The 15209-nt window shown below is 37.2% G+C and overlaps 1 protein-coding gene across 6 annotated transcripts in view; it reads left to right on the top strand.

Annotated features, from left to right (window-relative positions):
- Positions 1 to 15209, top strand: part of LOC127854259 (mitogen-activated protein kinase kinase kinase 15-like) — a 68779-nt gene that overhangs the window by 15418 nt on the left and 38152 nt on the right. For all 6 annotated transcript variants that reach the window (XM_052389284.1, XM_052389283.1, XM_052389287.1 and 3 more), the window contains exons 10-15: positions 211 to 370; positions 5010 to 5157; positions 9023 to 9094; positions 9268 to 9446; positions 11909 to 11990; positions 15067 to 15200. In XM_052389284.1, the coding sequence (XP_052245244.1) occupies positions 211 to 370; positions 5010 to 5157; positions 9023 to 9094; positions 9268 to 9446; positions 11909 to 11990; positions 15067 to 15200 (775 nt within the window). The remainder of the gene's footprint in view (positions 1 to 210; positions 371 to 5009; positions 5158 to 9022; positions 9095 to 9267; positions 9447 to 11908; positions 11991 to 15066; positions 15201 to 15209) is intronic.

Genomic DNA, 15209 nt, shown 5'->3' with positions numbered 1-15209 from the left:
GTGCAGTCCGCACAGGCTAATCAGGGACGACACTTTCCGCCTAAATTGGATTTTTGCTAAGAAGAGACTTCATTTAAACGAAAAATATCATAAAAGCGGGAAGTTTCGTCCCTGATAAGCCTGTGCGGACTGCACAGGCTTATATGGGACGACACTTTATGCACATGCATTATGCCCAGTTTTCTCAGAACACGACTCATTTGTGTGCAGGCCTAAAGCTGAACAACCTGATCGGCAAGAAGGGCAGTCTGCAGAACCTGACCAACTACTGGGATGTGGCCACATTCTTTGAGATCTCAGTGCTAGCCCAGGACTATGGGAAGGCCATTCAGGCTGCAGAGGTCATGTTCAGACTTGAACCACCCTATTGGTAAGCACTGTACAGAGCTTCATCTAATCATCTACCTCCATTTAGGAAATTAAACCCCATAAGATACATTTTGGTTTATTCAACTGCATAGAAGTGCAGGTTGGTAAATTCATTTGGTTTATTTTCATGGCAGCATTTAATGTTTAAGTTGTGCCAATATAAACAAAAAAATTATTTCGTTAATTAGAAATACTAATCAGTTTAGTTTTTATGCCCCCTTTCCAAGAAAAGGGGGTATATAGTTTTCGCAGTGTCCGTCTGTAAGTCTCTCTGTCTGTCAGTCTGTCACACTTTTCGTGTCCGCTCTCTAATTCAAATAGTTTTCATCCGATCTTTACGAAACTTGGTCAGAAGTTGAATCTAGACAATATCTAGATCAAGTTCGAATATGGGTCATGCCGGGTCAAAAACTAGGTCACGAGGTTGAAAAAACAAATCCAAGGAAAGAAATAAGCTTTAAATGGACATAATTATCTGACCTGCCAAATTATATATTTTTGTTAAATAAATCAAAGCGGCGCAGTAGGCGGCATTGTGTTTCTGATATTGAACATAGCAACTTGATATTTGGCATGCATGTGTATCTCATGGAGCTGCACATTTTGAGTGGTGAATCTACAGTCACGGTAGTGGCTTTTAATTATTTGCTACTAAAAATAGAGATTTGTAAGAGACAATAATTTTCATGGGAAGTAATTTATATAATTATAAATCTCAGATTATATATTCCCTTACTAAGAATTGAAGTTCTTTTCACAGTTACTGTACAGATTTTTTATTATGTCCTCCACCACTATAGTGGGGGACATATTGTTTTTGCCCTGTCTATTGGTTTGTTTGTTTGGTCAAACATTAACATTTGCCATAACTTTCGCAATATTGAAGATAGCAACTTCATATTTGGCATGCATGTGTATCTCATGGAGCTGCACATTTTGAGTTGTGGAAGGTCAAGGTCATCCTTCAAGGTCAAAGGTCAACAAAAAAAGGCAAAGCGGCGCAGAAGGAGACATAGTGTTTCTGACAAACACATTTCTTGTTTTGATTATTTATAACTCAAATGATTGATTTGTCAAAGGTTTTTTTTTAATGATTCAATTATGATTTCTTTCCTGTACTAATTTGTGAATGGCAGGGTTCATTACATACCTGTGGACTTATGTCCATAGATACATGATGAACTCTGGCTATGATCTCTATGATAAACCACAGGCCTTGGTTGTCACTGATGTCTGACTTTGTCATTTTTGACTGTCTACAGACCCCCCCCCCCCCCTAAAAAAAAACAATCCAAGAAAAGTAATAAGCTTTAAAGGGAGATGATTTCTATACCTGCCAAATGAAAAATATACATTTTATTTCAAAGTGGCGCAGTAGGGGGCATTGTGTTTCTGACAAACACATATCTTGTTGTGTGTTATTTAATAGATCAGAATATACACAGACATCATTAGTGTCAAACCAACATGATAATGTTTATAAGCTCCCATAGCAGTCAGGAAGTTTATAAGATATTGGCCAACAATTGAAATGAAATGATTAAAAAAATGTATAGACAGTGAGATGTACGATGAATTTATAAAAGAATACAATTGACCCAGACAGGAAAACTCTGACTGTCTAGTATTGTCTTAAATGAAGAAGTTTATTTGGGATGTAATATCTTCATTGAGTTTTACAAATGATAAAACCTTGCAGGCCATCATAACACCTGTAGTAAAAGCAGGAGATGTGCTGAATCAAAACCATGAGTGATATTGTATACAAATACATGTGGGTGCATGCATGTGTGAGTGCGTGCGTGTTAGTGCCCGTGCGTGAGCATGCATACATGAATTTTCATGTACATTCGATGAGATTTTGTTGGGGGGGGGGGGGGGTAGGCCATGTGTCTAACAATGCAGACAAACTAAATAGGATCGATTCCAGATGTAATAAATTGGTTTCCCACTGTTCTGTTAACCCATATCTAATTATAGATTTGACGCGGCCATTGCTTCTCAATTAGACTAACCCCCTGGGCGTATAACTCTGTCATTTTCTATAGTCTCGTGAATCTTTCTATCCCTCTGGGCAGTATTCGCCCGGTCAGTGCTTTCATCAATCTTTGGTCCAAGTTTGAAGGTCTTCTGCGGATTTCTACAAGAAGCCGTGTTTTGTAACGAACTACAAAAATATCTGCCGAAAAAATATTATTAAAAAAGCGGTTGTCATCGTCAGCCATTTTGTCTTGTCGTCTGCTAGAGTTCAAAGTTCAAATTTACAATGAAGTTCTAACCCATAGGATTTAACACACAAGATCTTGAAAAGCAAGCAAAAAACAAATGGAGATGTTAATGGCTGTCTGAATGTGATTCTTAGGGAATGAAGTGGACGGATTGGCTTAAAAAGATAGATGTGTGTGACATTGCAAATTGTACTTTTTTAGTGTTCATAATTAAATTTTTATGGTAATTCTTATAAGTTAAAGATTGTATGCAAGTTAAAGATTGTATGCTTAATAATTTTTATGCTCCCCAAAAATATTTTTGGGGAGCATATAGTCACCGCTTTGTCTGTCCGTGCGTGTGTCCATCTGTCCGTGCACAATTTTTGTCCGGGCTATTTCTCAGCAATTAATGACCGGAATTCAATTTAAACTTTATGGGAAGCTTCACTACCAAGAGGAGATGTGCATATTATCAGCCTGTTATTTGTGGTTTCTAGTTAGATGATTTATTTAGAGAGTTATGGCCCTTTGAAATTTTTAAGTTGCTAAACCATCCATCGTATTATTTTGTCCAAAGTTATGCCGCTCAAGACGTTACCTTTTATCTGGATATATAGTGCTGAAATATTGTGACAAAAAAAACCTTTAGGGAGCATCACCCGTCTCCGACGATTTCTTGTTTTTATAGATTAAATGACTGAATAATGTTTTTGTAAATGTACAAACATAACCATTGTTTGTTTTCCATTGTATGCGTGTTAAGTAAGCTGCAAGAATTATTATCAACATATGTTGGTCTTAAACTTGAGGATAGCTTCCTATTTGCAAATCAATTTGCTATCCTTCAGACCCCTTACCAGGGCTTTGCCCTGGACCAACTGGAGGCCCTGCGGCCCCCTGGCCCCCTGCTAAAATATTTCAGTATTTTTAATTTTTGTACCCATTCACCCATGTATTCTGCTTTATTATGTTTGTCACTCTATACAGTTTCATGTGATGGCATGTTAGTGAAATGAATATTAAAAGGTGAATATATTATGTACATTTATTATATACCCATTACAATTGGTAATTGGGGCTATATAGGAGTCACTTTAATCTGTCGGTTTGATACGAAAATATCATCCGATCTTCACCAAACTTGATCAGAAGTTGTATCTAGATGATGTCTAGGTTAAGTTTGAATATGGGTCATGCTGTGTCAAAAACTAGGTCACGGGGTCACTTAATGCGTTTTCAATAAAAAAAAATCCAGACAATAACTACGTCATTTATCGTTTTTTAAAATGACTTGGTACATTTGTTCACCATCATTGGACGTTGTGTCATGCGAAAGAAATACGTCGATATCTCAAAGGTCAAGGTCACACTTGGAGTTGCCCATAAATGAGCTTGTCCTGGCCATACATTTGTAGTTCATTGTGAGATTTTAAAATCATTTGCCACATTTGTCCACCATCATTAGACGGTGTGTCATGCAAAAGAACTACGTCAATATCTCCAAGGTCAAGGTCACACTTTGTGATCAAAGGTCAAAAATTTCTATAAATGAGCTTGTCCAGGCAATAACTATGTCGTTTATTGTGAGATTTCCAATTCATTTAGCACATTTGTTCACCATCATTGGACGGTGTGTCATGCGAAAGAATTTTGTCGATATCTGCAACATCAAGGTCACACTTTGAGTTCAAAGGTCAAAAATGGCCATAAATGATCTTGTCCAGACCATAACTATGTTATTAATTGTGAGATTTCTAAATTACTTGGTACATTTGTTCACAATCATTGGACAGTTTGCCATGCAAAAGAATTGTGTCGATGACTCCAAGGTAAAGGTCACACTTTGAGTTTAAAGGTCAAAAATGGCCATAAATGATCTTGTCCGGGCCATAACTTTGGCATTCATTGTAAGATTTTAAAATGACTATTTTCATTAATTTCGTTCAGTAATTGGGCAGCATGTCATGCAAAATAATTGAAGAGTTCAAAGGTCAAAATTGCCATAAATGATAATGGCATAATAATTCTTAATAATCGCCATAAATTAGCTTCTCTTGTTTTGTGAAGACAACATGCAAAATATTCTGTGGCAATGCAGCATGTAGGGGTATACGTCAATCTTTGACAAAGCTCTAGTTATCTTAGTTAAATACATCAATTACACTCATGTATACATATTTATAGGTGTAAATACTTTCCCCAAAATATAACTTATGCTTAATTTATTTCTCCAAATGAGGCTTTTTGCACTATTTATGCCCTTTGTTGTATGTGTATCATTATGTCTAATGTTTGTTGAATTGCCTAGAACATATGCAGACTTTCTCCAAACACAATGCCCACTTTGAAAGAGTGAACTGTGCTATCCTCCAGGCTACGATAACACTGTTTGGTACAGGTGTTCAGTTGTATTCAACATTTCTTTGCCAGGTACCTGAAGTCAACCCTGGATAACATCCATTTGATAATCAAGTTCCGCAGGCAGATAGTGGACACTAATGAATCCAGTCTATTCAACTTTTGGATGGAGTTCTTCCAGGAGGCAACAAAGACTGAGGTCTCCCCACAGTGGTACCCGGTAGGTGTGCACCATACTGGTATTCATATGGTGTTACACCCATAGAGGTGTCCTGTAGGTATTGCCAATAGTGGTATCCATATGGTGTTACACCCATAGTGTTGTTCTGTAGGTATTGCCAATGGTGGTATCCGTATGGTGTGACACCCATAGTGGTTACCTGTATGTATTGCCAATAGTGGTATCCATATGGTGTTACACCCATAGTGGTGTCCTGTAGGTATTGCCAATAGTGGTATCCATATGGTGTTACACCCATAGTGGTGTCCTGTAGGTAATGCCAATAGTGGTATCCATATGGTGTTACACCAATAGTGGTGTCCTGTAGGTATTGCCAATGGTGGTATCCATATGGTAGTTACACACATAGCAGTGTTCTGTAGGTATTGCCAAAGGTGGTATCCATATGGTGTTACACACATAGTGGTGTTCTGTAGGTATTGCCAATGGTGGTATCCATATGGTGTTACACACATAGAGTTGTTCTGTAGGTATTGCCAATGGTGGTATCCATATGGTGTTACACCCATAGTGGTGTCCTGTAGGTAATGCCAATAGTGGTACCCATATGGTGTTACACCCATAGTGGTGTCCTGAAGGTATTGCCAATAGTGGTATCCATATGGTGTAACACCCATAGTGGTGTCCTGTATGTATTGCCAATAGTGGTATCCATATGGTGTTACACCCAGAGTGGTGTTCTGTAGGTAATGCCAATAGTGGTACCCATATGGTGTTACACACATAGCGGTGTCCTGTAGGTAATGCCAATAGTGGTATCCATATGGTGTAACACATAGTGGTGTCCTGTATGTATTGCCAATAGTGGTACCCATATGGTGTTACACACATAGTGGTGTCCTGTAGGTAATGCCAATAGTGGTATCCATATGGTGTTACACACATAGTGGTGTCCTGTAGGTAATGCCAATAGTGGTATCCATATGGTGTTACACCAATAGTGGTGCCCTGTAGGTAATTGCCAACAGTGGTATCCATATGGTTGTACACTCATGGTGGTGTCCTGTAGGTAATGCAAATAGTGGTATCCATATGGTGTTACACCCATAGTAGTGTCCTGTAGGTATTGCCAATAGTGGTATTTATATGGTGTTACACCCATAGTGGTGTCCTGTAGGTATTGTCAATAGTGGTATTTATATGGTGTTAGGACCATAGTGGTGTCCTGAAGGTATTGCCAATAGTTGTATCCATATGGTGTTACACCCATAGTGGTGTCCTATAGGTAATGCCCATAGTGGTATCCATATGGTGTTACACCCATAGTGGTGTCCTGTAGGTAATGCCAATAGTGGTATCCATATGATGTTATACCTATAGTGGTGGTATGTAGGTATTGTCAATAGTAGTATTCATATGGTGTTACACCCATAGTGGTGTCCTGAAGGTATTGCCAATAGTGGTATCCATATGGTGTTACACACATAGTGGTGTCCTGTAGGTAATGCCAATAGTGGTATCCATATGGTGTTACACCCATAGTGGTGTTCTGTAGATATTGCCAATAGTGGTATTCATATGATGTTATACCTATAGTGGTGTCCTGTAGGTTATGCCAATATAGTATCCATATGGTGTTACACCCATAGTGGTGTTATGTAGGTATTGCCAATAGTGGTATCCATATGGTGTTACACCTATAGTTGTGTCCTGTAGGTATTGCCAATAGTGGTATCCATATGGTGTTACACCCATAGTGGTGTCTTGTAGGTATTGCCAATAGTGATATCCATATGGTGTTACACACATAGTAGTGTCCTGTAGGTATTGCCAATAGTGGTATCCATATGGTGTTACACACATAGTGGTGTCCAGTAGGTATTGCCAATAGTGATATCCATATTGTGTTACACACATAGTGGTGTCCTGTAGGTATTGCCAATGGTGGTATCCATATGGTGTTACATCCATAATGGTGCCCTGTAGGTATTGCCAATAGTGGTATTCATATGGTGTTACACTAATAGTGGTGTTCTGTAGGTGTTGCCAATAGTGGTATTCATATGGTGTTACACCCAGAGTGGTGTTCTGTAGGTATTGCCAATAGTGGTTTCCAGTAGATGCGACCCATAGTGGTATCCATATGGTGTTACACCCATAGTGGCATCCTGTAGGTATTGCCCATAGTGGTTTCAAGTAGATGTGACCCATAGTGTTATGTGGTAGATGTGACCCATAGATTATTTTGTAGATGAGGCCAAATGTGGTAATGGAATGTTTGGTCCATAGTGGATTTTGTAGGTGTTGCCCATAGTGGTAAGATAAACTTGTGATGTACATTATTCAGAAAACTTGTTTGGTAGGTCTATCCCGTTGTGGTATTGGGTGGGTGTGATCCAGTGAATTCGATAACTGTCCAATATTTGTATCCAGTAGGTGTAATTCACAGAACAATCCAACCTGACAGTCACCTGCCTACAGCAGTCAATCTGGATGCCCATGGCAAAAATCCTTTTATCCTATTACCAGATGAAAATCGATAGTATAACAACGATCGTATAAACTTAGCTTTATACTATAGCTATTTTTAGATCATATTTGTTTTTTTTCCGAAAATTGGAGAATATGTTTTTGTCAACTACGGAAAGATAAATTCGTCAAAAAATGCGATATTTGATAATTATTAATGGAAATTTGGGAGGAAATGATAGGATAAATAGAATATTATGTGAGTTTTTGATAAATATCAAGTTTATCATGCTCGGCACGAACCATGTTAGCGCTTGGCAAGCCTCGCGCTACATCGATTCTAAGCCTTGCATGATAAACTTGATCTTTATCAAAAACTCACATAATATTCTCTATTTATATAGCACGTGAGAATAATGGTGACCTGTCTAGAATGGTCAAGGGCCAGTATATTTCACCACCAAAGTCATTTTTCACCTGTATATAGCGGCTATGAGTTAGTTGTTTCGAAGTGCAAAAAGAAAACACAAATCAATCTGCGTTGTTGTCTCTTATCTCTGACATATCGCTGTCATAGCAATGAAAGGTAAGTGATCGTAAATTGTGGCAAAGCATACAGCGAATCGCAAGTTTTGTAACAAACATTCGGCCTTTATGAAAGTGGATTTTTTACATGTAAAACTCCTGTTAAATTTTCAGCGGAGAAGCTTTCACCTATTTTTATCGGCAAGTTGCAAAACCAAAGACGCTTTTGTAGTTGATTGCAAGAAAGTGCTGTTTGTGTGAAGTTATACAAATAAATCTTTTTAAGGCTTTTGTGTCTGTTCCTTCAAATGAGAACGATACTGTTATGTCGCACTTTTGGTTTATAAAATTGCTCTATTAATACTTTTATGGGTATTGTGTTCATGTGACCAATAGTTGTATCTGATATGTTATCCAAAGCGGCATCCGATTTTTAGCTCTGCTGTTTTTGGAAAAAACTCAAGGTATTGTTATTGCCAGCTTGTCCTGCCGTCCACCGTCATGCAAAAACCTTAACATTGGCTCTAAAATCAAAGTGCTTCCACCTACAACTTTGAAACTTCATATGTAGATGCACCTTACACGCCACACCCATGTTTGGGTCACTAGGTGAAAGGTCAAGGTCACTGTGACCTGTAATATAAAAAAAAATCTGACAAACTTTCATTTATTCAAAACTGCACCCGCAGCCGAGCGTTGGCACCCGCTATGCGATGCTCTTGTTGTGATCTGTATCTGAAACATATGGATTGAGTGATTGATGGATGTTTTCATGTGTATGGGACTATTTTGTTGGTTATAAATACTGTCATAGACCTGTAAATATTTTGAAGATAATGGGTTGTAATTTTTCCTTATATTTCTGTTTCTGTACTGTTGTCCATATGTTTCTGTCAGTTGTATGTTGCAGGTTCTCATACTGGAGCCTACTAAGGTGTTTGTTCCAAGCTATCTTCAGGTCAATCAAGATGAAGACAGCAAGGTAAATCAATATAAAACTGCATGTTGGGCTCAGTGCACACACTCAACTCTAAGCTATTGTCAGCAAGAAGGAAAAACAGAGCAGCAATTTATGTTCATCGCAAGACAGAAGTAAAATGTTTATGTATGTTTGCCATAAATGGTTGTGTTTTACAAAGGACCATTGTATTTCAGAATGTTCATGTGTACAATGTGTGCAAAACAGACAAGCTGCAGCATGAGTGGTTCTTCTCTGCCTCCCAGCTCAAGGGAGTCAGTCTGTACAAGAGAGACAACAGAGCAGTCTTCCTTTATGTCACGGAGAACTCTGATGACTTCCACATATTCTTCTCATCAGAAATGCAGCGACAAATGTAAGTGCTAATTCTCTTGTCAATGCCCCATGCTGTCAGCATATTAGGGCTCTCAATAGTGGTTTGGTGTGGATGTTTGGGCGTACACGTTTGTCAACGCTGTCCTTTATCATCCAGTTTATATATCTGGAAATATCTGGAGAATGCTTAGACATAAACATCATTCAAGTCTTTAAGCAGAATACTTGGTAGGAGTATAAAACATCTATTGATTTTCAGATAATTTGTCAAGGTCACAGGTTTCGGAACATTACGCAGATTGTATTTGAGTACCGAACACTCACAAAAAGCATGATATAAGTAAAAGTACACTCAACAGGCTTATAAGGCTGATCGCAAATTAAACAGAACAGAATGTAAACTAAAATTGACTAAGACATATTTTAATGGTATTGCCAGTTAAGGAACTGCACGATTTGTTGTTGTGGCCGTTGGTTATTGCCCAGCAGCAAATGAGATCTCTTGCTGCATGTAAAACTTTGCAGGGGTGTCAATTATCCTGATTATTCCAGGAATCAGGATTTCAGCCGACCAGGGTTTATTTTGAGATCAATGTAAATCTGATTAGATAAAAAAAAAAATGGGGGCGGGGGTAATTCGTTTGTAATTAATAGGTTAAAGCTTTATCATCTTTTCATCCGAAAATGTGTGCTCCATACCGATTTTGCCCGGTATTTTATTTATTTACTTCTGATTGGCTAGTGGATTGCTCGGAAATAAACAGTACATGTAACTGACCAAAAATAGTTGCTCCTTTTTCGAAAATCTTACAAGTCAACAAAACGTTGCACATTTCTGCCATCATGAAAGATTCTAAGTGATTGATTAGCAAAAAAAGCAGTTCAATATCATATTGTAAAGCAATATGTTGACCAAATTATAAATTATTTGCGTATTTGCAAGGAAAATAGTTTTCATTTTTTTGCATTCAAACGATATGCACATTGTATTTCATGTGCAAAACATGTATATTTTTTGGATTGTCATTTTCGGATACAGCATTTTTCGCAGTTTTAATTTATGTTTGACGTCCATTATAAACAAACATAGAAGGCATATACACATGCGGTGATACAGACTGTCTGATTTAAAATGTAACGCAAAGTATTAACCAGAAATTGCAACTCAAAAGACTTTAAAATAATACAATAAGTGAGGGCTCGAGGTGCACTGCCCTTTATCGCTGTTGGGGACGCAGGTCCCCAAAACCCCCTCAAATTTTCCAGATTTTAAATTTGGGACAATTGACCGCCCTGACTTTGGCAAGAAATATCCAAGTCAATTATTATGGCTTGTGCTAAATGATCATTAAAAAACAGCTATTTATAAGAAAGCTATCACATTACTTTGACTATAAAACTGTATCAATTGTATGTCACTGGCGTAGTACTGACTATTTATCACAGGAGGGGACTTATGTTTGCGCTCTGTGTGTCTGTCAGTTTTATCACATGCTATACCCTGTTTCCCATGTAATACAACCATTACATATTTTTTTTTATTACACATGTGTATTACAACATTTTTAACCGTTTTCATTGGCTTAGTTTTTGTTTTTTGACCAATCACATTTGTTATTTTACTGCAAAGTGTCAAATGATGTCACGAAATGTAAACAACATTCGGGATTTATCATTATGTTTGCGTAAATATTTATTTTATTTGCTCATTTAAAAGCATGTGATAAAAAAGATCTGACACTCATTGTGTCAGACACTCCTCCAAGAAATTCGTTAGTAAGCGCGCCAAAGGCTCGCTTACTAACAAAATTCCTGAACTCGTTTAATAAAATATGGTATGATATGACAACTCGTGCCAGATCCTATATATATGAGACTTGAAACATGGATAGATGGCAATATGGACATGATACATGCCATTTCATTTTGTTCCTATGTCAAAAATTCTGGTTGCTGTGGCAACAAATAAAAAACATAAAAAAATAAAAAATTCTGACAATGGTGGAGCCAGTAGGGGACATATATTGCTTGGCAATAGTCTTGTCCTACGTCTGTCGCTGCTGTGTGCAGATTTTATGAGAACATGCTGTCTATTTATCCTATATCTGTCGCTGCTGTGTGCAGATTTTATGAGGACATGCTGTCTATTTATCCTATATCTGTCACTGCTGTGTGCAGATTTTATGAGGACATGCTGTCTATTTATCCTATATCTGTCGCTGCTGTGTGCAGATTTTATGAGGACATGCTGTCTATTTATCCTATATCTGTGGATGCTGTGTGCAGATTTTATGAGGACATGCTGTCTATTTATCCTATATCTGTCGCTGTTGTGTGCAGATTTAATGAGGACATGCTGTCTATTTATCCTATATCTGTCGCTGCTGAATGCAGATTTTATGAGGACATGCTGTCTATTTATCCTATATCTGTCCCTGCTGTGTGCAGATTTTATGAGGACATGCTGTCTATTTATCCTATATCTGTCGCTGCTGTTTGCAGGTTTTATGAGGACATGTGTCAGCTGATCAAGGACAATCAGCGTGGATTCCAAGCTGAGCTAGAAGAGATGGACAATATTGAGGTAACTGCTCTAGCCATTAGGATATAAGCAGCCTACAGCCTAAGTCTTTTAGAGTGTAATTTCAAAATGTATGTTTAAGAAATTGCTTTGTACATTTTCTAGCGCATTTTTAGCTCACTTGAGCACAATCAGTGCATGGTGAGCTTTCGTTGGTTGTCATCTGTTGTTCAGGCAACATTTTCGTTGTTCTCATTTATTGCCAAATATTTTTGAAACTATTTCAGAATATTTGTCCCAATGATATCTCAACTGACTTAGAAACTTGGTCACATGGGTAAAATTTACACATGAATCATATCCTTATGATATCTCAGCTGAGTTCGGATATTGGTCAATTGGAGTCAAAAACAAGGACCCCGTGTCAAATTAAATAGATAGCTTGTTACCAATAGAATGTGTATTGCCCAATCTAAATGAAACTTGGTGATAACTTATGTCCAAATGATATGTTTATCTTTTTTAAAGGTTGAAAGGCCATAAAATGTCAAAAACAAGTTCAATTTAAGAAAAAGCTTTTAAACACTTTTGACATAACATTTAGTGCCCAAATCTTAAAAAAAATGATCCAAACATTTGTCCCAACAATATCTCAGGTCATTTAAAAAAATCTTCATGTGAAGAACAAGGTTTGCTAGTTCAAATTGACAAAATGTTTGTTAATACTCAGAATCCAAATGTTTTGGGCAATTGTCATGAAATGTTTTGAGAATGTTTGTTTCTGATATAAATCATATCTTAACCGACTACAACTTGGTCATATGGTGTTAAAAACCAGGTCAAATAAAACAAGTCATCGAACACTTTGAGGCCATAGTTTTTGCCCAATCTTCTTGCAATTATGTTTTCATGAAATGTTGTCAGGACAGAAGTCCCAATAAGTTATCAGCCAAATGTATAAATTGGTCGTATGTGGTCAAAAACTGGTGGCAGAAGTAAGAAAAAGCATGTTAATTCACTAGAAATCAATAAAATTTGCTCTGAATATTTCTTAAAATGATTTCTTCAACAATTGAGATATAGTAAGTTCCTTTCATTTCAAAACATGGTTGTCACGAGTCGGGGCATTTTTCTTTATGCTGCGATAGTTTAGCCATTTGAAAACTCTGAAGTCACATTTGTTTACCCCTTCATCTTGAAACTTGCCCAGAGCATGAACAATTTGTTAATATCTGGACTGAGTTAAACATGATTGTGGTTTGTTGAAAAACATGGCGAGGAGGTGTTTGGCAGTTTTCTGTATATGTCTATTGTGAAATCTTATGAACCCTGCCTTCTCAGAACATTTTGAACATTTCCTTGGGCTCACAGGTAAGAGCATTGGGGCCTTTTGTTCTCTTGTTTGAAAAATAACATTTACTTGTAGTGGATTCATTTTATTTCAATGGCAGGAATTAATGGCATATTTGTTGGATTTTAGATTCTTCAACTTTTTTATAACGTCAGATCGAAAAGTTTAGATTTGTTAACCAGGTTTTCCGAAGGGAAAAACTGGTTATTAGATTGGCGAATGTCTGCGGGCGGGTGGGCTGGCGGGCGATACAAGTTTGTCCGGGCCATAACTTTGTCGTTCATTGTAAGATTTTAAAATCATTTGGCACATTTGTTCACCATCATAAGACGGTGTGTTGCGCGAAAGAATTACGTCGATAACCCCAAGGGCAAGGTCACACTTTGAGTTCAAAGGTAAAAAAAGGCCATAAATGAGCTTGTCCGGACCATAACTATGTCATTCATTGTGAGATTTTAAAATCATTTGGCACATTTGTTCACCATCATTAGACAGTGTGTCGCACGAAAGAATTACGTCAATATCTCCAAGGTCAAGGTCACACGTTGAGTTCAAAGGTAAAAAATGGCCATAAATGAGCTTGTTCGGGCCATATCTATGTCATTTTTTTGTAAAATTATTTGGCACATTTGTTCACCATCATGGGACAGGTGTGGCACGAAAGAATTATGTCAATATTTCTATGGTCAAGGTTGCCACGACTAAAAATATATATATTTTCATACAAATGGGGTTAATTATAAACAATGATCAGATATAGGGAGACAACAAAAACTGAACTGATTGAATCAGTTCAGTTTTAGTTGTCTCCCCTTATCTGACTTTTCACATTGAAAACCTGGTTTTGTGACAATTTTGTCCCTTGTTCACATTTAATTTCGTGGTTATTCAGTCTCATCATTAAAATCCTCCAATCGGACGAATTATGTTGATTTCACAGTATATGAATTTGGTCAGTAAGGTGTCTGGGGGCATGAGAGATGGCTGCATCTATTGTTATCTTTGTATGAAATATTATAGCATAATTTGTTTATTTTGGTGAGTTATTGTTTTAAAAAAAAACACCAAGCATAGATGCTTTATGTTGAGAATATGTTTGGGGATCGTACATTTTGTGATTTGGGATCACAGTTGCTGTGACTCAAAACAGAGAGAAAGATGATGTAATGAAGGTTCATACATATAGGATCTGGCACAAGTTGTCATATCATACCATATTTTATTAAACGAGTTAAGGAATTTTGTGGACAAGTTTAATAAAATATGGTATGATCTTACAACGAGTGTCAGATCTTTTTTATCACATGCTTTTAAATGAGCAAATTAAATAAATATTTACACAAACGTAATGATAAATCCCGAATGCTGTTTACATTTTGTGACATCATTTGACGTTTCAATGTTATTTCATCAAAATAAAAAAATGGGATTGGTCAATAAACGAAAACTAAGCCAATGAAAACGCTTAAAAAGTATATTACAGATGTGTAAGATAAATATATATGTAATGGTTATATTACATGGGAAACAGGGTATGGCATGTGATAAAAAGCTATGTTGTATTGAGACCTTGATTGAAATGACTTGTGTGGGGAATGGGCCTTTGGTCCATGTTACTGTATGCATGCTAGAAACCAGGTTGTGTTAAATCAATAAAGAAATGAGATTTTGTAATGAACTTTCATCAACAAGTTATGTCACACTTGACATAAGTAAAGTGTGGCTCAAGCCATTGTATCGGATCAGTTTTTGTTGTCACTGCTGTAATTTGCTCCAATCTCATTCCAGTATGAATATGAAACAGATGAGAAGGGAAACCCTATCATCCTTGGTCGTGGTTCCTACGGAGTCGTCTACGCTGCTCGTGATAAGCGCACGCAGGTCAAGGTTGCTGTGAAAGAAGTGCCAGAGAAATATCAGGAGTAAATATT

The sequence above is a fragment of the Dreissena polymorpha genome, chromosome 12 (genome assembly GCF_020536995.1).
Source record: "Dreissena polymorpha isolate Duluth1 chromosome 12, UMN_Dpol_1.0, whole genome shotgun sequence".
NCBI lineage: Eukaryota > Metazoa > Mollusca > Bivalvia > Myida > Dreissenidae > Dreissena > Dreissena polymorpha.
The sequence above is the reverse complement of the archived record's forward strand: the minus strand, read 5'-3'. Positions and strand labels throughout refer to the sequence as shown.